The 24,366-nt window shown below is 36.3% G+C and overlaps 2 protein-coding genes across 34 annotated transcripts in view; one reads left to right on the top strand and one right to left on the bottom strand.

The window, feature by feature from the left end:
* The window catches only part of Med27 (mediator complex subunit 27), a 146,301-nt gene extending 141,004 nt beyond the window's left edge, over positions 1-5,297 (top strand). Inside the window, exons 1-6 of one of the 5 annotated variants that reach the window (XM_083043278.1) lie at positions 17-236; positions 590-768; positions 915-1,187; positions 1,298-1,598; positions 5,087-5,191; positions 5,265-5,297. In XM_083043278.1, the coding sequence (XP_082899404.1) occupies positions 596-768; positions 915-1,187; positions 1,298-1,598; positions 5,087-5,155 (816 nt within the window). In that variant the 5' untranslated portion in view covers positions 17-236; positions 590-595 and the 3' untranslated portion in view covers positions 5,156-5,191; positions 5,265-5,297. Of the gene's footprint in view, positions 1-16; positions 237-589; positions 769-914; positions 1,188-1,297; positions 1,599-1,764; positions 2,829-5,086; positions 5,192-5,264 lie in introns of those variants that run through there. The other 4 variants (XR_014425785.1, XR_014425786.1, XM_083043276.1 and 1 more) reach the window with 4 other exon arrangements.
* Positions 4,282-24,366, bottom strand: part of Glut1 (Glucose transporter 1) — a 34,148-nt gene continuing 14,063 nt past the window's right edge. For 5 of the 29 annotated variants that reach the window (XM_083043233.1, XM_083043237.1, XM_083043235.1 and 2 more), the window contains 12 exons: positions 22,653-22,929; positions 21,986-22,096; positions 21,511-21,606; positions 21,219-21,379; positions 20,444-20,803; positions 20,013-20,244; positions 19,693-19,905; positions 17,749-17,973; positions 17,384-17,523; positions 15,789-15,821; positions 11,302-11,399; positions 4,282-8,502 (listed from right to left, as the gene is read on the bottom strand). In XM_083043233.1, the coding sequence (XP_082899359.1) occupies positions 8,399-8,502; positions 11,302-11,399; positions 15,789-15,821; positions 17,384-17,523; positions 17,749-17,973; positions 19,693-19,905; positions 20,013-20,244; positions 20,444-20,803; positions 21,219-21,379; positions 21,511-21,606; positions 21,986-22,096; positions 22,653-22,929 (2,050 nt within the window). In that variant the 3' untranslated portion in view covers positions 4,282-8,398. Of the gene's footprint in view, positions 10,608-11,301; positions 11,400-12,701; positions 13,205-15,788; positions 15,822-17,348; positions 17,524-17,748; positions 17,974-19,692; positions 19,906-20,012; positions 20,245-20,443; positions 20,804-21,218; positions 21,380-21,510; positions 21,607-21,985; positions 22,097-22,652; positions 22,930-24,366 lie in introns of those variants that run through there. The other 24 variants (XM_083043247.1, XM_083043260.1, XM_083043259.1 and 21 more) reach the window with 21 other exon arrangements.

The raw sequence follows: 24,366 nt of genomic DNA, 5'->3' as shown, positions 1-24,366 counted from the left end.
GAATGAAAATCATATGGTAGAAGACACTCTATATAAATAAATAACGGAAAGAAGTGATATGCGAAGTGAAAATGTTGGGCGTCAGTTTTACATTGGAGAGAAATCTTAATTGACTGTATTAATTAACTGTATTGTACGTCAGGTATTCATTGTTAATCCGAGTTTGCTTTTAATTCAAAAGCGTTTGTCAAAAATCAAGCGGCTGTCGTCTCTAGTCGACGATCGTGAGAGAGAAGGTTAGAAATTAACAAAAACAGAAGATTTCAGTGACTTTTTATACTTTTACACAAAATAGGATATATTAAACATAACATTTGTTAATAACATAACCTGAATAGATGTGTTTGATATAAAATACTAAAATAAAAAATTGGAGACTGTTGTCTGCTAAAACATTAGTGTTTTTTTTTTAGAAACTTTTTTTATTATCCATATTATATTTCACAAAACATAAATGAATCATTAATTCCATTAAGTAGAGGCCTTTTATAAATATTGCACTTTGTGCAGATTTTTGTGATATGTTGAAAAACATCACATTATACATTGTGAACAGATATATTAATATATATGTACAATATGTTAACAGGTGTAAATGGAGCAACTACAGGCAGCGCTGACAGCTATCAAAGTACTCCGCTCTAATGTTGGACAAGTGTTTGATTCTCTTGGAAATGGTTTGCGGGCGGAGCATGGAGATGAAAATAAAGAATCCAAATACTTACTAGAGTTACAAGAGCTATTGACTACTGTGAATCTTAACTTGAGGTAATAAAATAAAATAATGTAAAATAATTTATCCTTAGAAAACAGAATATAATGAGACAATTTTAAATGAGATAATATAATAGTTCTATTATTGGACTATTATGAAACAATTTACTTATAGGATTATTGTTTGTTGTTTGAAACAGAGATGTAGAACAGATAATAAGTAGTTTAAATCCGCCACCGGGTCCATTTAATTTAGCCAGCACAACATATCTTAGTCAAGAAACGACGCAGGAAAGACAAGCGCTTTATAGTACACTCGTCAATTGTTATAAGTGGACAGATAAGATTCACGAATATAGTAACGTTGCTTATACATTGCTCAATCAGAATTCGTTAAAGAGATCTTACATGGTTGCAAGTAGAACGAAGAAGACAAGACCGTTCTACACCAGTAGTCATAATGTATCTCAAGCGTAAGCTACTCTTAATTCTAATGATCTATGTATTAATCGGTGAACGTGATGCTTTTATTTTGGAACGTGAGTTTGAATTAATTTTAATGTATGTGTGTGCTTTTAAACAGGCAAGTCGATTCCATGCTATCAACAATCGAACGGCAGTTCAATGACATGACAGTGTCTGTGTCCCGTCCGTTCGCGTCGAATGCAGTATTACACGTCACCCTGGGACATGTCCTGAAGGCGTTGATAGCGTTCAAAGGATTGATGATAGAGCGGGTCGTAATCAAGGGTCATTTCGAAACGATGGATCTGTGGACGGAATCCAGGCATAAAGTCTTCCGCAAAGTGACGGAGAACGCGCACGCGGCGATGTTGCATTTCCATTCTCTCGCACTACCCGAATTAGCAGTGCGATCATTTATGGTAATGATTTATGCTTTTAATTATGTTTTTGTGTCATGAATATTACATTACTGAATTAATTGATTACGATTTTAATCGTCTGTTATGATATTACGCTAATCGTTAATCGTGCAGATCGTAGATGTCCGGGTCATGCAGTCGTTATCAAACTTTCTCTCATTTCCAGACATGGTTACATGGTCTAAACACTTTATTTAGCGAACCTTGCAAACGCTGCGGCCTGTATTTGCACAGCGCGCTGCCTCCAACTTGGAGAGACTTTCGAACTTTAGAGCCTTATCATCAGGAATGCAAGCCGTAAGACACAAGCTCGGTGTCTGGCAATTCAGTCGAATAAATGTGAATCTTTGCAAGGACTTTATTAATAATATACAATAATGAGGTATAATGAATAATAATAATTTAATGCCTATATTTTTTTTTGCCCGCGAAAACATTCATCGACCGGATTATATTTGCCAATGTGATATAAATTTACAATGAATGATAATAATAAAACACTTATCTAATATTTCAATACATGCGTATTTCGCTAATTGATCTCGCGTTGGGATAGCGACGAGGTGAAGTAAAACATTTTCACAGAGAATGTAAGGGCTTTTATAAAAAGAATTCAATTACATAACACTTAACAAATGCAAATCGCACAGAACATATCGCGTTCCGTGAGAGAAAAATTGCAAAGCATTTAGACAACACATTAATCCGAAATATACGTTGTATTACGCGGGCACTGTGTGTGTCGATCGCGCTCACAATGGAGAAAGCTGATTAAATATACGGTTAAATCTGTCACCAGATCTGTTGATAACGACGATACTTGGAGAGAGAATCTCGATTTCGAACTTATAATTATAGATAAAAATAGATGCCCTTTTTTCGTGTGTAGAAGCGACGAAAGGAAAAAGTATATCAATCGAACTCTTTATTATATATCGTTTTAGCAACGAAACCTGTTTCTGTTAATGCTAATCTTTAATATCGTAATGTACAAATGAACGGTCGCGTAAACGTTTTGCTTGAAATAATTCTGCGATCAGTATATATGTATGTATGTGTGTATGCGTGCGTGTGTGTATGTGTGTATTTTTTTTCTTTCTCGTTACCTATGTTCTACGTATGTATACCACTCTTAGTATCGTTACATGCTATTTAGTTTTACATAATGCTAATTAGTATCATATGTAAATATAATTACGTTATTATATATATAATATACTTTTCACATAACTGTACACATTCACATCTTGGAATATTGGCGCTCTCCTAAGGGGCGCAAGTCGTTTGAGTGGCAGTGAACTTATTTTACAAATCGTTATTGTAATCACTTATATTTTGCTGGACTGTTCGAAAATTTCTCTGCTTGCTTTTTTTCTTTTTCTCTTTTTTTTTCTCCCTTTTAAGGCTCTATAAACGTTGTAATACTCAATGAGTTTAATATTGTGTCATTGACTCGAAACCATTGATGCGATCATTGCTTATCTTTTTTATCAAAGTCGTGGTGAGTGCGAAATACATTATTAGGTCTTCGCGGTTTAAGTAGCCATTTTTTTATAATATATATGTATATATGTATATATATATGTATACGCGCGCGCGTTATTACAATTTTTTTTTTTTAGAAACGAATTCTTGTTATAATATTATATATACGTGGGTCTCTCAATTACAGATAAGTGTAATCCTTTTCGCGCGTAAGGACTAAGAAAGGCCTTCCCCGTGTGACGTTTTTCTCTCTCTCGAGACGCGTAATTCGCACGCAGAACGGAAAAACGCCTTTCGTTTAACTCGCTTACGGATCTAGCGTTAATTTTCTTTTTTTCTTCTTTAATTAACGTTACGGCATACTGCATTTTATTCTCGAGGATATATAGAAATTGCCGCGTGTGTGACGGTGATAACGGTTTTTTTTTCTTTTTTGGTGCCAATGATCTATTTTTTGTGAACACATATCGCAGCATGCCTTTTCTCGGTGAGGTGGTAATCGAAAGAAGGTTTCTTCAACAGGTGTATGTATGTGTATGTGTGTGTTGCCGCAGCGCGATGTGTGAGAGCCGGATATAGTTTTACAGTTACAATAATAACCGACACGCGCACGCGCGTTTGCAATCTCTTTTTACTATGGCGACGTAGTAATTCGCACATACGTCGGCTTCGAGGATCCTGCGAGAGTTGCCGGAATCGACGCGCCTAATTTGAACCAAAATATATAATCGCACGTACATCATATTTCTCTGGGTAATTACCGCGTTTGTTATAAAGCTTGTAATGATGATTCCGAAATGGTGATATAATGGCGATATACTTGATCCGCGATATAATTATTATACAGTCATTGCACAGGTGTGTGAGAAAGAGAGAGAGGAGAGAGAAAGAGAGAGTATTCGCCCGTCTCGGTGAAGTTTCCAATTATATTAATTAGCTTGTTACGCAGTGCTACTATCATCTAGTAGCTATATATAGTTTCTATATGTATATACGCCTAGCCTAGAGTTATCGATAATTAATATAGTATTCTGAATTCTCTGATAATACTCATATAATGCAAAGAGCTCTACTTTAGTATATTTTTTTTTCTTCTTCAGTTCAATATAGCTTTATTGCCTTTCTCACTGATTCTGTATGTTTTGGACAGCTTATAATTAAAAACTTCCTTTAATCGCTCTCACATTCGAATGATATCGTACGACGCGTCTTTTTTTGCGCGTGATTCCATTTGGATCTTTTTTTTTTCTTCACATTCGTTTATCTTCTCTATTCTAAATACTATATTGCGTTTACGTCGCGATCTTCGAAACAGCGTATCTATTCAAAGTCACTTTGTTGCCCCGCAAGTAGAGAGTTGCTCTAGAGAAAGAATCTCCAGGAATTTACTCTGAACAATCTGAATAAATTCTGTAAAATTGAAATTCTAAGTTTAAAAAATTTTAAGCTTTTGACTTTTTATCCTTTTTTTTATTTTTAACGTATCAACATCAATCTTTATTCCTTATACAAGCGCGTTTGGATAAATAATCTTTTTGTTAATTAAGATGAGAGATCAATCTCGGCTTACTTTCTTAGAAAAGTTTAAGTAATGATGTGAATTTCAGAGACACTTTATATATGAAACAACAAAAGAACGATCCAAGAAATGCTTGGAATCCCACGCACATATTTTTTAATTATCAAAAAGTTCGCGTAACGAATAAAAGATATTATTATTAGGCTTACATTGCATGACACATCATTAGTTAATCTTTTTATTCTCCCCCATTCTGAAATAAAATGAACAATACGAAATACTAAGAAATTCTCTCTGAACGTATTTCAATTCTCATTAAGAAAAATATTAATTTATAATTCCATTGAGAGAGGAAGAGATGAATATTAGTAGAGAGAGCTAGATAAAGGAATGAAAAGACTTTTTTAAATTAATTTCTGATTCGAAAAATGATAGAAACTTGTAACTATGCAAGGTATTCATCGATTTCTTTCTTTTTTTACAGATTAATTCGATCAGAAACACGCGATGGGTCTTCACTGATATCGAGACTTATTCATCGATGTTCGGATGATACTGGAAGATGCGAACCGCGACAGTCATCAAATCGGTAAGTCATTTTTTTTGCATAATACTCACGGATCTATAGATCGAACGATTCACGATACGATTACGTATTTCAGATCTTTGCGTACAGCTCTAGCATGGAGGTAAACGTGAATGCAACGTAAAAACGACGAACGATAGAAGCCGATTTCGTCGGTTCGTACCTACTATCGCGAAAGAAAGGAAGGACTTCTTTCGAAAGAGCCACGAGGGATATTGCTCGATCGACTTACTTGGGATCTAAAACGGCTCTGAGTCAGTGTCAATGGAGAGATGTACTTGTCCTCGTTTGTGTCACTTGTCGGTAAGGCTACTTTTTTTAGCGGGAAACGGAGTATGCTAGTTCTCTCTCCAGTTATATTGGATTATTATACACTTGCTGTGCGGCTCAGCAACGTCTCTCAAGTACAGAGTAGAAGTATACAAGTATATACACGTATATGTACAGCACGTGGGGGGTTTGAAGAGGAAGGAGAGATCGACGTCTCCCTCGGAGTCCCCCGAAATATCGAATCGCGTGCACTTCCGTTAAAAAGATCGATAGCAGCGGGGGAGGGAGGAGAGGGAGGAGGGACGAAAGATTAATGACGGAGTAAGAAAAGGCATGCCTCTGCGCAGACAGGCTGCTGTTATTGATTTCGTGATTCGGGCGGGAAGGTGTCGATTCCTGTCGCGTTAAAAAAATAAAATTGCATCGATGAAATATCGAGGATTCATCAATTCAGATATGCGAGTTACGAAATTATCTTTTACGAGGATTAGAAAAATTCATGATTTATCAATTTTTAGATAAATTTTTACTCGTATTTTATTCCGCAAAATATTTTTTTTTTTTTTTTTTTGTATTCTGATGTATCATCGATTTAAGATGATTTCAAGATATATTGCAGATATATTTGGGATGCGAATAATCGAGGAATCGACACACCCACTCGGCCGAAACGGCTGAAAGTGTATTGTAAGTGTACCCTGCGTCTCTTGTAAGATAAAGTATGGTTGATTAATAGTTCGTGAATATATACTGCGGTCGTCGAGAGGCACCGTATGAGTTCGACGTGATCGCGAACGTCGTCGAGGTCGCGGCTAAATCGAAAGATAAGCTAATAATTCCACGTGGTTTCTTTTGACATTAATTTAATGCAGTTTGGTCGATACCCAATTTGAGATCTTCGATATACCAGAAATCGCTATACTTGTTCGTTAAACGCACTGTTACGCACCGCGACTTATATATAAAGGCAAGTAAATCCTTTTTTTCCCCTTTTCTCCTTTGATTTCGTGAATTTCGAAAAAATCGCTAGCCTTCCCTCGGAACGGAAAAAACAGGCGGATTTAAAAGGAATCGGCAGGATTTTTTTTATATATCTTAATTCCTTTTAACTCCTCAATTTTTTCATCAGAGGTTTGATGCACCCCTTTACAACCGGCGAATTTTCTATCGTTTTTAAACGCCTTTCAAATCGTTCATCGTCTCTTCGTTCATTCGGAAAATTAATCAGTCCTTTCTGCGAAGCGAACGAATTCGATACCGTTTCTCTCCGGCATATATATATTATAGCCATGTACATTCGCTCTCGATAATTCCGGGATCGAACACCGGAAACGACGAAAAGAAAATATCACAGTGTCTCGAGGGCAGCTCGCGTAATCTTTTGAATTTGTTGCGGGTTTTTTTTTTTATATGGCAGTCGCGCTCGCACGATCTATCATCTATCCCAATCCCATTCCGTCGTCGTCGTCGTCGCGGAAGAGTAACAGCGCGCGGCTTAATAAATACACAACACATTGCGATGAATCGTACAGAGAGGACAGAGTGTGATACAAAAAACGACACGTAGTCCCGACACATGAGTCCTAGAAAATTAATGATATAAAAGTGAAGAGGTATCTCATATATATTATAGATATACACGTTCGTCGTGCTTCGTTCTCTCTCTCGAGGACGAAGGGGGTTGTGTTACGCAAAACGGGAGAAGGGGATACGACCCTTTGTTCTTTAAAAGCTGCCTCTCCCTCCCCCTGCCTCCTCGTATGCGTGTGTGTGTGTGTCTGCCGATTCACATTTCGATATCCTTCGATGTTCGCACAAAGTTCCGAGTACTCATATATTAAGTGCGTGATTGCTTGATGCGGCCCCATTCTTGCACCATTTTTTTTCTATTTTTCCGTACTCGTCTAGGCACAAATCACTTTCGCAACATTTCGATTATCTATTATGCTCGTCTCGATCGTTCGTCTCGAGTGTGCGCGATTTTTTTTCTGACTTCCGATTGCCTGAGGGAAGATCGTAAGGAAAGACTTCCGCTCCTCCCGCGAGAAGGAGGCATCATCTTTCGACATTAGCCTGTTAGGCGATTTCAAAGCCATCCCTCCTATTCGTGTATATTCAAAACTTTTCTCAGGACATCCCCCGAATTAATTTATCGTCGCTAAGCACCATCGAGATGTAGGCTCGATCGAGGTAATTTCGGACACCGGAATTTTTCCCAACGACGAACCCAATAATCCTTACGAAGTCACGAAGTCGCGAGTCGCAATTTATATATACTTATTTCATAAATATCACGAAACGATTAAGAAGCGACGCGACGTCCGGTTGAACGTCATTGAAAAAAATAATCGCGGTGCCTCATTTATCCTCACAAACATCAGACAGAATACATTCGTTCAATGAGAATACTCTTCTTCTTCAAAAAAAAATTGCCCCGATCGATCCCCCACGCTCTTCATTGAACGAATTCGCAACTCGCGGAGAGATTAGAGACAGACAGACATACACAAAGAGAGAGAGAGAGAGAGAGAGAGAGAGAGAGAGATCGCGATCGATCGAAAAAACGAGGAACACTCGTCACTCAATGTATCACCCGATTATGGGATTTCTCGCAATACTCCGCTTCGCGTTTTCTTTTTTTTTTTTCTCGTTTTCTTTCTCCGGTTTCCGGTTTTTCTCCTCTCACTGCTCGCTGCATATTATCGCGCCGCTCGTCGTCATCCCCGTCGTCTCGAAGCCCTCGGTCGCCGTCCAGCCGAGGCTGGTCGCGCGACGCAGACTGTTCCGGAGGAAGGCCGCGCAGGCCTTGCTGCTCTCGGTGATGATCTCGTACAGCTGGGTCTCCAGGCTAAGGCTGCTGGTGGTGAGCAGCAGCGGCAGCGGTATCGGCGCGTTCATGATCACTAGGTTACCGATATTAAGAGGAGCTGTTTCCCATTGTCAGACACCGCTGTTCGGAAAGCGTGGCGGGGGAAGCGGGGGCGGTGGTCTCTCCGGCTGAGCGGGAGCGACGGAAGAGCGCTCGGATCCAGCTGCAAACACAACTGTGGGGTGCACGTTAATCTCACGTGTCTCTCACGCGACTCCCCCTCGACTCCACGTGTGTCAATTACTCGTCAACTACTTTTCGGACACATTGCTAAGTATATATATATGTATGTATATATGTGTGTCTCTCGTGTAAGAACAACAAGCAAGCTTCTACCGCTCTCTCGATCTCGTTGAGCCTCGGTCTTTCCTCGTAGGATCATCGGCAGGGCAAATATATATCTATATATGATGCTTCTGTCTTCGTGTCTGTATCTGTGTGTGTGTGTATGTGTTTAGCAATTATCCTTAAAATTCAAGACGGTATCGTGCGATAAGCTCCTTCTTTATAGCCACTGCTACTTTCAACAGTCTCAGAGCTAATCCCATGCAATTTAAGCGCATTGATATAAACTGGCCAAAAAGAAGGTAATCGCGTTGGGAATTATTCTGTCCGATGTTCAAAGTTTCCCTGGATATATGTATATGTATTCATCGGTGTTTAAGACGAGAAAGATAATCCCTGTTATTGCGAAATAAATATTCGTTCACGTACGAATATTTTTCAACGAAATTTTCAAGCAACAAACAAGAATAATATTATCGCTGACGTGTGATGTTTTGGAAAAATATTTCTTCAATTTGAACAAACATGGTATACTCGTGTTTGTATACCTATATATATACAATTAGCAAGAATATATATATTCGTGTCTCCCTCTTGCCACACGCGAGGTATCTTAATTACAAAGACTAATTATCAATTAAATTAACGGGATTAAGTAATTAAGTGACTTAAGGTTTTTCAAAGCCAAACGTCCGAAGCTGAAAATATGTCTCACGAGAGATGAAATTGCTCTTCGATCCTACGCACTAGAGATTACATTCATGCGCGCACTGGAAATTACATTCATGCCCGTTACACCATTCATGCTGCGAGAGCATATGTATTATTGTACAGCATCGTACTAAAATTAACAGCAACAACGCCAAGTATAATATACGTACGTATATGTACATTGGCCTATAAGAATTTATTACATAACGAAATAAATCCTCGCCCCTGATTGCCACATCAATTTCACAGAGATGCTATGTCAGTATATAGTATATGTATTATATGTGTCAATGAGAGAAAGATTGGCCTGCCTTCCGTTTAAACTACTACAAAGGCCAGTGTCGATAGCGCATAAGATATATAAATATATATACGATATAATATTCGTATAAATGAAGCAGTATATATGAGTATATTTATCTATACCCAATTTTTCGTTTTGCGTGAGATTACGTAGCATTAATTAATTCCAAAATGTATATAAATATACAATACAGGATGGGAAACTGTCATGTTTGCACAGAGATGATGATAAATTATAATAGTACGTATGTAATACATATAGAGCTTATTATTCTGTGTATGTGTATATGTGTACGTGTGTGTGATATAGACATCGTTTACAGTTTATTACAGATTACTGCAAAAATATTGCCGAGAATCGTTGCTCTACGAAGGCAATATATTTTCGATTGTTTGATTGACATGATAACTAGTAATTATATATGTAGCTTGCCTCTGTATATTTTCTATAGATGATGATTGACAGAAAAATAAGCTCTACTGGAACTCGAAAAGTCCAGCGAGTTTTCGCGAGAATGATTTACTCAAGCGATGTGTGAAATCAAAAAAAGCCAAAGTAGAAAACCACTAGATCGATGTTCAACGTAAATTATTATGTAGAATAAGAACAGAATGTGAATATAAGCAAAGAAAACGTTTGTCGAACAGATTTAGTCTGAAATTCCATTTTCCTCGCAGAGACAGACGGAAGTTTAAAAAAAAATGATTAATTGTTTGTGCAATTATTCTAATGGATGTTGTTATAAATAGATTAAAGTCTCTTTGATCTCTCAATATATAGAGTATACGTTGCGACATATTGTGATCTGTCGTTCATCTTTTTTTTTTATTATTATTTTCTTAATTTACTTGTTATCGCGAAAAGAGATAAATAATGTTTTCTCGCTATAATCACTCGTGTGTGTCTTGTCGAAGCGGCACAATGTATACTTTGACTGTCGTATAACCAGCACTTTGATGCCTCTGCACTTTCGAATTATACTGAAAGCAGAAAAGTAACGTTCGCAAATAAATTCAAAACAGATGTTCCACAATGAAAACTACAAATCAGGAAAACTTACGAACATACATATGGCATGCAGAATGATGGATATGCGCGTAAAGCAACGCATGGCAAACAATTCTTGCACGCTCAATAATTAATTAACTAATGATTTGATGAAAAATATGTTGTATAATTAATATTTTACGCGCAGAAAAATATAGCTGAAATTTAATGCATGATAGATGAGATGATCAGGTATGTGAAAAAATGATTAACAAATATTTTAAACATAATATGCAAGATATGATATAAAATAAAATAAATAAATGATAAAGATGCAAAAATCTGATACAGTGAAAAGGGCTCTATTTCGAAAATTCTAATTTTTATTTATATTTATTTAATAGAGTCAGTGCGTATGTCAATTTTTATTCAATTTATTCGTACAAATTGCCAAAATATTCCGAATGGTCTATTTGTAAATAGGGATGCAAAGTACGAAAGAAATCGAGGACACCTGATTATCCGTAATTATCGCACAAAATATAAACCGAGAGGGAATAAAATCCCGTCTCGATAAATTCGCAGCCGTATTGAAAGAATTGTTTGTCTTGCGGACGAAGATGACAGGGTTTTACAGATTATCGTATTAACGATGTTGGTCAGGGTTTTTTTTTTTTAAAGCCTTACATGAATCAGGATGTGGCTTCTCCTCTGCCACCATCAGGGCTGCGCTCTCTGCTGGCGGTATGTGTCCCTCTAATGCATTCACACAGTTTAGCATGCTCCTGCAAAACATCACGCGACTTGTCCAAGTTTCCATTTCTTTAAATCACATTTTTATTGATTCTTTTTTTTTCTTTTCCCTTTTTCTTTTTCGCTTTTCTCATCACACGAATTTTCTTCCGGAGCATCGACTCGAGCATGCACTCGTGTTGCATGTCGTATAAAATTACATATAAAAATACATTACGAGAGTTTAATTTAATCTTATTATTCGCCATTAATGTGTTTCTAATTTAATCGCTTTTACTCGAATTAATATAACGAATCGGGAATCTGTTGGAGCCAGCTATACCGTTATTACGATTTTACTATGACGGATGTTACCATATACTACGATATGATCAGCTGAACTTATTATAACTTGATGATATATGATATTTTGAACAATGAATGATGAATGAATGTAGGAAAGACACAGCTACAGATGCAAAGAAAACTCAAGATGCGAAATTTATAGGGAAAATGTAGGTTAATTTTTATGCTGATTACGCGATCTTACGGTTTCGACGAGATGATGAATGATATCTTAGATGTTATTCAGCTTGTTATCCGAACTTAAATACTGTTCGACGTTTTAGAGAGAGTTACAACAAATGTTGTACATAGAATAAGTTACGTTTGACTTTTTTCTTTACCTTTATCTAGCTTTGTCTGTGATCGTTTGTATCGATCATTCTCGGATTCAGAGATCCGTGGATCCCCATAACTGGACGGATTCACGGATCTTGAGATCACGAGTAACGCTAAGAATCCGTGCGCGAATTTCACGGATGCACAGCTGCACTCGTGTTTCTTTTTTATACACTTGACAAAATATAAATACGTATATGTATATAATGATTCATTTCACAGTTTCTAATCATGTACTAGTACAGCGTTTCACTGGCCTGTGTAGTAAAATTTATATGTATATATGTATACTTATACTAAGAGAGAGTTAAAAAAAAAGAGAGAGAAAGAATCAAACGTTATTCGGCAACCTGTGGCAAATTAAACATCTAGACAGAATTCATCTGAGAGATAAACCTCCTACCAAAAAGATGAGAAAAAATATTTACAAATAAAAATAAGTTCACAGTAATTTTGGCAAACAACAACTTATGATACACACACACACATATATCGTATATAAATATCTCACAGAGCAGAGGATGATACGATTTCTCGTTGGAGTCGTCGCGTAGACCTTGATGTGACCTCGTCGACCTCGAACGAGAAATCAGAGTCGATCCTGACTGGTGAATACATATATATATTGCGGCGCATTAACGCGAATGGAAGAGAAAGAAACTTAATCCGGATAATTAAATAAACAGACAGATTTATTTCACAACATAGAGAATGTGATGGTCTATGATATGATTCGGTGATGCCGAAATATTCGTATAAGTACGTATATGTATAATGCTAGCGAGAGCTAGCATGGTCTTGTAAATCAGATCTCGTAGCTTATAATGTGAAATTACACAGTGCGTATCGATTAACACAGTTTCTCACGCTATATAATGAACGCCCCTACAGCTTTCTCGTCATCCAATATATATATATATATATATATATATATATATATATATATATATATATATGTACATTTATGTATATAACAATATGTAGATCAATAATAGTTTCTGGCTAACCGCACCAGATTGTCCAAGATATCTTTCTCCGAATGAATCAATTGCAGATTATAGATAGATACGGTCTCATTGTTTAGATCTATAGTTTATCAGTAGCTTGGGTATGGTTGGCAGTGGTGGCGTCAGATAGGACGGTCTCCCTGCTAGAGTTAGTGGCGAGCTCCTCTTCCCTGCAAGACAACAACGTTACATGTCCAAACGATGCCTTGAATTGTTTTTTCTTTTTTTTTCGGCTTTGCTTTTTCGAAGAGGTCCTAATTTTTTATCTTTGAATGGACACTTGCACACGTATCTCGTAAGTCTCTTCTAGAACATATGTATAATGCATCCTAAACGGATAAAAAGGAAAACATTTTCTCTCTCTATAGCGTATTTGACGCGACTCGTATCTCGAAACTACGTCAGCCGAATATCATAACTATATACTAATCGATGTCTCTACAGTGTACTGTACTTTCTTGTAAAACGATAATCGGTGATCGTAAACTTTTAGTGTTGCAACGATGAAACGACATATAAGATAAACGATGTGTGATCTATATCTAACATAAGACAGCCTTTAATCGATAGCATAGCATTATAAATAAGCTACTCGTTCTAAATTTAGATTGATTTTAAATATTCCAATTAAAAAGCGAAGAAGAAACCATAACAACGAAATTTTATAATTATATTTTGCTGACCACAAATAATTTTTCAAGCACTGCTGTATTACTGCTTTGAACTTTTTCTTTGTTTCTGGGTGAAAAACACAAAACCGGTTGTATCGATATTGAATCGCGATAACTGGCTAACTACATTACTTTTCTTCGCCTATATATTGTAGATATAGAATTGTAAAGTAAAAGGAAACATTCAAGTTATTAAAATATAAGACCGCAGTTAAACCAGATTGTCGATATAACTCGACATCAATATTAGCTTTAAATTGTTACAAGCTGTAGAATAGATTATTGTTAGTTTGTTACTCATCAAGCCAACGAATTTGCAGGCAAATTAGTAAATTTTCATAAAACACTTGGTATTTACGTCTTGGATTTCATCCCATCACCGTATTATATATCTTTGCGAGAGAGAGAGAGGGTGCTTTCGAGAAAGCATAGTTTCCTACGATAAATACAACCGAGTTAAAACGCGAGAAAGCTTAGATGCAGTACCTTTGGCCCTTATTAATTACCATCCAATTATGAACGCGTTGATATTACGACTGGCGCTTCTTAATTAGCTTGTCTCGAGAAACAAATGACTTTAAGAAACTTCTCGCTAAATCGTAAACAATGTAATCAGCTACCGGATTTATCCTCTGTGACAGGTAGAAGAGAGTTCTTCGAATGTTTCGGCAAAACCTTGGAAAGTAATCGTGAAAGAAGAGAGAACGGAAGAAAAAAGGATCGCATTTCGATTGAAACGAAGAAAACTCTCGGAGAGAAAAATTAATGAAACACAGAATAATCATATCGACTTTTACACGACGAGACGAGCGACGATGCAAAGCGACCAAAGGATGTCCGCCGCATCCGATTCGTTCGCAGACATTCATCGTGGTAGAATCGTCGAGTATCCCCTTAACGCAATTCGGGAAAACGTATTTTTGGTAAACGTCAAACAGTAACGTAAAGCACTAAACATGCAAGTCGCACAATACAGCGCCATAAACTCGTGCCAACTATCGACATAAAAACTTGTTTCAAGACTCTGCCTGTCGCCGAAACACTTACTGGGCATTGTATGTATATACTAAAAAGGAGCATGCTGTAAAATACGAGGCTCCAGGAGAGGAAGTCAAGTGATCGGGGCTGTTATGTACGTGATTTTAGCCGCGGTACGTCTGTACGTATGTGTGTATGTGTGTATATGTTCGCGAAAAAGGTTTTCTCGGTGTTTTTCGAATTCGAGCAAAGTTTATACAGAGACGATCGTCACGTGATTGTAAACACGACGATTTATTCGAGTTATATATAAGAAGAGCACGAGACAAATGGTAGTCATAGACCGCGGAATTATAATACGTCAAACTTTTGTCGGATATACATATATTATACCGATTACATAATAGCCCTGACGAACTTTTAGAAACTGTGAAATGTATCTCCACAAAAGAGAGAAAAAAAACGAACAATTTATATTGATAACAACTTATATCCATGCAGCTATGTATGTATATAACTGTCTCTCTCTCTGTCTGTCTTTCTCTTAATCAGTCTGACTGATTACGCAATGAGATGGAGACTCGCATGAGCTGGATAAGTATAAGTAAAGATGTTTCGACATGCCAGGCCTTTAGACCAAAGTTATGACAAAACGTTTTGGGAAAACGAATCGAGATTATTTTTCAAGCACTTTATCAATCTCTCTCTCAATCGTATCTTATAAGAAATGTTAATAGGATGAATAAGAACAATAGAGTTTATGTAAGACGGAGGGGTAGATGGAAAAATATTTACTTCAACTTCTCTATTTTATTATCTCACTTACGAAAATATTTTCTAAGAATTATGAGAGAGTTTAAAATCAACCTTTTGCGGGAAGAAAAGTATTTTGATTGCTCGTTATGGATAGTTATGGAGATGTTCTCTTTTTTTTTCGGTGCATAAAAAATAATCCCTTTTTCTTTTTAAATATGTAATTAGTGGTGTCTTTGATCATTTATCTTCATGCAGTTAAATATAATCAGTATGTTGGGATAATATAACAATATTGGGATAATGTAACAAAGCCACCACAGTAACGGGAAACGTGTGTAGCAGGACTCACCCATAAAGTCTGCTGTCCCGCAAGCTGCTCCTGCTTCGAATAACACAGAAAGCACAATTACGATATATCTAACACAATCGTCGTCATCGTAGTAACGAAACACGGAAATTAACGAAAAATCGGTTACCCAGAGAACTATATATGAAATAATCGATTTTTTATTGAAACGATACATGTACAGTACGTTAAACAAACAAAATATATGTCCACATTTGGCCTTGAAAATACAACGATAAAACTATAAAATCATCAACTCGAACTCGCGACTCGAATAAATAACGTTTCTCTTATACAAATTACATTAATTGTACACGAAAAAAATCGCAACTTCGTTCATAAGTCAAATAATAGTGTTTACATGATCGATTGCTCTCTTGCGTAACATAAAGCAGATAAATTCTTACATGATCCTCTCTCGGAAATCTAACAGAGTATCATCTAGATTCTCAGACCGATCTTAAGAGGATCAAGAGCGATTTGTACTTCGTTCTCGCAATATTTCATAAACGAGACGCTAAAATTACGTTTTTCATATTTTACACTTCCAGAAGCTAATAACCTACGGGATACTGTTTTCTTTTTTTTTTTAACGCTTTTTTCATGTAATAATAATCTCGTTACATGATTTTGCAATGTATCGTGCACGTTGCCTCTTCTACTTGCTATCGATTAGCGCGTTGCGTTTTATTTGCAAATTGTAAAATGTAAAAATGTATTCCCCTTGCAACAGCTTGAACGAAACAAGTTCGAGATATATATATATGCAAACGAAGGGAAATGAAGCGCGTGACGAAATTTTAAGGGTGAAATTTACAATTCTACTTTAGCTCGTACTTATATAAGTATGTACAAATCCGTAATAAATAGAGTAATCAATTTTTTTCTCCTAAAAAAAGAAAGAAAATGAAACTTTATCACAGTTCAACTTCTGTTATTGCTTCGAACGAGAACAGCAATGCATGCAAAAATGCGTAACGTAATAATGTACTATATCCCAACGATATATAATACAGTAGTATATGTATTTATATATGTGTAGAGAAAAAATACACACACGATTGTCTCGATAAATTATAAAACTCTCTTTTCATTTTTGCAGATTTTCCAGAAAATTTCTATTTATAAATAACGAACATCTTCGTTATCGGACGTAAAACGGACGGATGAATGCTCGGACGGATATATGATAACAGTACATTATACATCAAAAAGAGTACGTATATATTATTTTAAGATTAGTTTATCTAAGCCCTCTAACTCTCCTCCTTCTCCTTGTGCAATTAACAGTTAAGAACTTGTGCGGTTATTAGTTATCGAAAAAGTGAATTTTTCGATTCTCTTAGTTAACTTCAAAACGTATCGAGTCAAAAAGAAAAAAATGAAACGGGATACACATTGAAGGGACTATTGATTTGAGGATTTAAGCTATATATACGTATAGTATGTACATGTATATATTGTACGTAGTACCCGAGAATTCCCTTTGAAAAGAAACTAAAGAGAGAGGCGGATGCAGAGTATTCAATTATGTATATAACATTTTGCTATTGTGGTACGTACTGGGGATGGTAGTAAGTTGCTTATGTGCTGCATACCTGTCGTTACCATGCCTGAATAAAGCTAGAATCTCTTCGAATGTTTTATTCTTGGTCTCAGGAACCCTCTTGTACGTGAAGATCCAGAAGATGGCTAGAAATGCACTGAATGGTAGGAACGTGTAGTTTTCAAGGCTAGTCTGTAACACACAAATACGCGAGTAGCAAGTTTGTACAAAATTGTGAAACAATACATACTCATATCATATTTAATTTATTACATTATCGTGTTATTAAATAACACGCTATAGCGTACAATAATTATATATGATATGATATCAACGTTTTTCGGCTATTATACATTCAACGATTTGCAAATTGTTCGCTTCTCGCGAAATCCATCGTCGTCGTCGTCGTCGTCTTACCTTCATGCTTGGAAAACAGATGCCGACCAAAAAATTAGCCATCCAATTGACGAGGACCGCGATGGACATGGCTGCGGGTCTGGGGCCTTGCGAGAACAGTTCCGCCGTGATCATCCAAGGGATGGATCCGGGTCCCACGGCGAAGAACACGACGAAGCACAGAGTGGACACCACCGAGATGTAGGACATCCAGTCGATCATTTCCTGCACATAGCCAAAGAACTCCTATCAGGCAGTAGAATCATGTTCTTCTTTCCTGAGCAGCTGGAGGAGCCTCAGGAAGAAAACAAAATAAATCGCACGGCAGGCCCAAGAACTCAAATCGAGAATTCGGAAACACATGTCGAACGTATGCGTAATATAATTTGTAGTGTTGTTGTTGCATGCGGTGCGTAGCTCAACCCTGTGTAAATGAAGGCGTTTGGCGACAAATGTGATTTTTGGCGGCAAAAGTATCCCCTCGTATATATAATATGACAGTGCCTTGTTATGTACAATACAAATCTCTCGTTAAGCGGTGAAGTTGCTCTTCATGATGAGTGCCAGGATTTGCTTTGACCTCGATTATAGTATATGTAATGTTATCGTTGTTGTACGCACGAAACATCCACGTGTGCAAGCAATCTCGGAGATACAGGTCTGATGTGTACATCTTTTCTCGAACAATTTGTATGAGAGGAATCAATCATCGTCAATGTAATATCGATAAAAATATGAGGTGCGAATACGACAACGCTTGTAAGTTTATAGCTATCGCGAAGAACAAATTATATTCCTTATCGAATTCTGAATAAAATGTGAAAGCGTCGGTGCCAAACATTCAGTAGCTGAAGAATAATCAAAGTTTATTCGTAAAAAGTATGTTAATTGTTGATGTAATTGTTGATGCGACACACAGAGTGACAGGTTTGAGCCAAGTAGAACATAGGCTGATTAATAAACGGGAAGTAAATGTCTCCTCCAGACAGTCACGAAAGAGGTCGTCAGTGGTGAAGGGGAGGGGAGGGAAGTGGGTTATCAAGAAGCAAAACCGCTAGTAGGCCAAAATAACAAAATGTGCAAGTGTATGATACATATGTATGACACATTGCTTTTTTTCTTTCACATTTATAATATCGATTACTGTCATTTTTAGCTAAGAGTTATGAACGCAGAGGTATTTAATAACGATTTTTAAATATTTATATTGAAATTTATATTTATATATTAGTATTTATAATTTATTTAATTTGTTTGAAAATTTTTACTGCATAAAATCGAGCAATATCCATATGTATCATAATATAAAATATCTACAATGCAAAAGAAAAAAATGGCATGCGGGTAAAGGATGTGACTTATCAATTATATGAATGGCGGGGAGAAATTAACATGAATTGACATAGTGATGCAAAAATTCGTATAGATATAATAGTGATTCTCACTGTCGGTGCAGTGCTGCACTCCAGCTGTGAACAAAGTGTTAAGTACACCTTTCGCCAAGGTGCATAAAGTGTCAAAGCACAAATACGTAGCTATGTACAATTTATTTGTTGTTTGTGATGCGATTTCCCTTTAGTAAAGCGCAAAGTTCTTAACAGTATAGAAACACATTAACAAATAAGTTTGTTGTAATTAATAGAATCTTCTTCGTTATACGATCTTCTAAATAGCATTGAATAAATTGTATCAATGTATAGAATTACGTAGAGAGAATAGCGTACTTTAATTACTTTCTTACAATTATCAGTTTAAATTAAATTAACGCGCGATAAACATCAACAGAGAATTTCCGGAATACTGTTTACAATACTAAACTATTTTTTCGTAACTTGTTCTTATAATAATATTATGACTGTCAAAAGCAGGCAACAGAAAAATTTCAAATTTAAATTATCAGCTATAGCTTATCATTAAAATAATAACGAACACGTTTCATAATAACGCATTACAATTTTAACTCACCTTTATGAGAAACGAAATTGTGATGAATATTGAAAAGATAAACATGCCACCGAGACCATACAAGTGCAATGTACGCCTTCCTGTCCTATCCATGAGCGGGATGGACACTAGCGTCATACAAACCATAATGGCACCAATGCCAATGGTTGCAAACTTGGCACTCTCGTCCGTTAAACCAGAACTAGTGAACAGATTCGTGGAATAATAAAATACCTGAAAACGCGCGGAATAATTTCGTGTCAGATTCAATGGAATTATAACGTTGAGATAATGAAAAAGAAAATATATAGATGAGTTATTCCACGAAAATCGTTACTTACGGCATTGATACCCGAAAGCTGCTGCGAAAGTTGCATAACCACACCAATAACGAGAGGTTTTCTTAAAGTTGGGCTGCATATAAGCTCGGTCATCGAGATTGTAGACTCAGCTTGTTGAGCTCGTTCCTCCGCTCTCATCTCTTCAATATCTTCTTCTACTTGATTACTGGCTCTCAACCTTCTCAAAGCTTTTCGAGCCTCTTCCTCCCACTGTTTAGTAATGAGCAAATATCTAAAACCAATTTTTTTTTCTTATTAATTATAATATTACTTGTTTTAATTATGAGTGAAGAATTTTCAAAAATATTAACGAGTTAAAATTAACGATGTATTTTTATTCTCGAACTAAATCCTTAATTAAACTCTTCGAAAAGCCTATTTAGAAATTGAACATTTGTTTTGACATTACAATTGTGAATTTCAGGTTTTACCTTGGAGATTCCGGGCAAACTGGAAGCAGCAATAGCTGTAGAATGGCAGGACAGATAGCTAGTCCTAAGAGAACGGGCCAACCCTCGTTTGTTCCAAGGATTTGTTCGATGCCCAGCACCTGGGAGACCAGGAGGCCCACCGTAACAGCGAGCTGGTTCACCGTGCCTAGGCCGCCTCTCAGGTTCAATGGCGCTATTTCCGATATGTACATGGGAACCAACGAGGTGTTCAAGCCACAATTGACACCGATGATGAACCGTCCGAAGAACAACATCTCGTACGACTCAGCGAGCTTCGTGAAACCCATCAGACACGCCCCCACGATGCCCAGCACGTTGTTTAGCAGTAAGCCTCCCTTTCTACGATTCAAAAAAACAGAAGTCAAAGTTAATTTCTGTATTTTCCATTTATAATTATTATGCCAAAATTATCGTTCAGATTTTTCAATGTCGGGACGTGAAAAATTATGAAATAGCGGAACTTTATTTAATATTATGTAAAATCTTCTGATTTTACATAATATTAAAATATATATATGTATATGTTTTTTAAATTATAATATTTCAAATTATAATCTCTATCTTTCTTTTTTTTTTATAATCTTTTCGTCCGAAATTTCCAATAAATATATACATATACATATATTTACTTGTTAGAAATTCGGAGCAAAAAGATAGATTATAAAAAAAAGAAAGCATACAGAAATATATATTATAATTTGCAAAGCATTGATTATATATATAAAATCGAGAGAGATATAATATTGATGCCAACCTGCCAAATCTGTTGGCGATTGTTCCTCCACTGAAACCACCCACCATACCACCGATCGCGAATATGCTCACGGCCACGGAGTATAACGTCTTGACAGAATCATCCGAAATATCTTCTCCGTATCTATCCTTGTACACATCTTTCATAAAATTTTCTATATTCTGTAAAGAGGTTGAATGCGATTAATTTACAGAAACACAAATGTTCGCTTAGCGAAAATTATCTGTGACGTTTAGTGTACATACATATATATACAGTCGTGTGTGAATTTATGTTAAAAAGAAAATCATACCACTTCAGGCGCGTTAATCACTCCAGTGTTGTATCCAAACTGCAACATTCCCAATACGGCTGCCAATATCGCATACGATAGGAAAAGTGTCAGTCCCTGAAAATAATCGGAATTATTATTTACGCGTTTACGTATACGTAAAATGTAATACTTTTTAACAAACGTAAAAATGTGATGAAAAGAAAGGAAGTTAATGAGGTGCGTCAGATATAAATGGAATAATGGAGTAAAATTAAATAAAAATACAAAATCATAGGATTTAATTCTGCAAGTTTTATTAACAGTTTTGCAGTACACACATTATCGGTAAAAAAATCACACACGTCGCTAAACAAATTAAAGCATAATATAACGTGAGAACAACAACCCATTCGCAACGTAATAACTCAAACTTCGCATTAAAACATTTCTCTGAAACGTAACGAAAGTTGTGTAAAATAAAAATATAACTTTATTTTTTAAAGCCGGAAATCACCTGCTCCAGGAGCCTAAGTTTCCGCCGATGGGAGTGCTCTTCCAGTCGATCCACGTACTCCCGTAATTCCTCTATCTCTTCCTTAACTTGCTGTACCGTATCTAGTTCGTGCTGCGTGTCAGGAAAAAAAAATACCTGAGACACACTTCCATACATACCAAATACGATTTTTACATGATTAAAAATAGGGTACGTCAACTGACGCAGAAATTTTATATTCTTAGATGTGAAATTTTCTCAATCTATATGTAGATATAACTTTAATTTTTTTTCTCTATTATTTCGAGTATGACTTTTTCCCACGGTTATCTGCACGCCATTTACATATCTCGAATTAGGAGTACATTGATATTCTACAGTCTTATACTTTTATATAAAAGAAATAATATCCTTAATTATTTTATTATCAAGAAAAATTATGAAATCGCCCTACAGTAGTTTCTTCACTATATTTTAATCTTTAGATATTAATTTTAAAAAGTGACAGCGCAATCATATATTATTAAAAAAAGTTTATTATTATTAAATTATTTTTCCGGAATAAATATTCCTGCCTATGTATCTTGATATCATTATTTGCTAATTAAGGAGCAGTCTAAATCAGAAATAGTTAGATTGACAACGTGTTCAGATCTAAAAGAATAGACGCATCGCAAGAATAGAGTACCTTAATCGCGACCATGTCCCGCTTCACCTCGCTGACCTCGCTCTGACAAGACTCTACGCTCTTCGTGAGCTCCTGCAGCTGCGTGCGGATCTCGCAGAGAGCGACGGTGGTCTCCAGCTGGCGGTCACCCCGCTGCAGCTCGTCCAGCTTGGCACTCAAGTTCATACTCATAACGCTGACCTGTTTCTGCAGACTGTTCCCACACACATAATCCCCGCGTGAATCTCGCTGATTCGTACGGGCGAGCGGATCGACAACATTGTCGAGCACACTGACACTAGACGTTCAAGGCTAAAGCTATTTGTCTAGATCCTTAAGATAAAATCCAACTATCTCCGCGCTCAACTGCCGAGCATCTTCGCCTGCGAGATGGTTTAGCGTGTCGCTCTTTATCTAGCTTTCTCGCGCACGTCACGGTATTTATATATTTATATATCGCGTATATGAAGATGCGTGATTTACGCATGTAGATTAAGTAAACGCGTTATGAAGAATAAAAAGAAAAGACGATTCATAGGTGCAAAAGTACGGAACGCGTTTGCCCACCCGAGAACTCGAAAACACAGCGTTAGCTCGGCAGCTCATGGGAATGTTGGATAGATGTAATACGAATAGCACGTGAAAATATATATATATATATATATATATATATATATATATGTATATATCTTGTATATATAATATATGTATGTACACAATCGGCTCTCTCTCTATATATAATATATATTTATATAGTAAATAATGTCAAGTTGCAAGAAAATAATAGCAGACAAAAATATAAACGCCACTAAAAGCATGTCTAAAGTGTGTGTGGTGAGTGTGAGGGGTGACAGACACTACAGTGGAAATATATATATATATATGTATATATGAATATTTATATATATATAAATATTTATTTTATTTATATACATATGAATTTATATATATATGAATATATATATGTAAATATATCTTCGCAGCTGTGCACATATTAGATGGAAGTTTGTGAATTCGTGTGTGTATAGATATATATATATATATAAGTGCTTCAATATTTGTCGAAGAGAAAGAAAGAGAGAGAATGTCGAAATGATACTCTTTGTGAATTCTAGAATCTCGCAAACCTATAACCATACCGCCTTCGGATCTCTTCCTTTGGCATATATACAATTATTTCTATGGCCATATGATGCAGAAGTGTGCAAGTGAATGAAAATGACTGACATCTCGCACGCGCTCAATGTACACACATGTAATCATGAAGGATCATGAGACTTTCGAACTCGGTGAATTGGCAAACTCATCGATCGATGTGCACAGCCAAGCAGAAAGGGTGACTTAAAATGAGAATATGATAGAATAGAGCGAGAGAGAGAAAGAGAGAGAGAAATTTTTTTTTCTAAAATGTTTAATGAATGCAGCAGGTGAATAGCAGAAATGAATGAGCACATGATTCGAAGAGACGTGAGGGAGAGATGAAATAGAATATGTAGGAGGAAAAGATAGAGAAGGGTAACGAACAGATAACATAGAGAGACGAAAGTATGTACACTTATCAAACAAGGGATTTGCACCACTATTTGAATGATAAAAGACGACGTGAGACTAAGAAATCGGGAGACGTAGAGTAGGGAATCGACAATTTAAGCATTCAAGACTTTATCGAGAGACGCATTCAGGAATATGTACATCTAAAAATCTATACATTCAAAGAAAGATTATAGGTCGTTCG

This window comes from Prenolepis imparis, unplaced genomic scaffold, assembly GCF_030444845.1.
Source record: "Prenolepis imparis isolate NDT839.2.m4 unplaced genomic scaffold, iyPreImpa1.0 SCAF_7, whole genome shotgun sequence".
Taxonomy (NCBI): domain Eukaryota; kingdom Metazoa; phylum Arthropoda; class Insecta; order Hymenoptera; family Formicidae; genus Prenolepis; species Prenolepis imparis.
The sequence above is the reverse complement of the archived record's forward strand: the minus strand, read 5'-3'. Positions and strand labels throughout refer to the sequence as shown.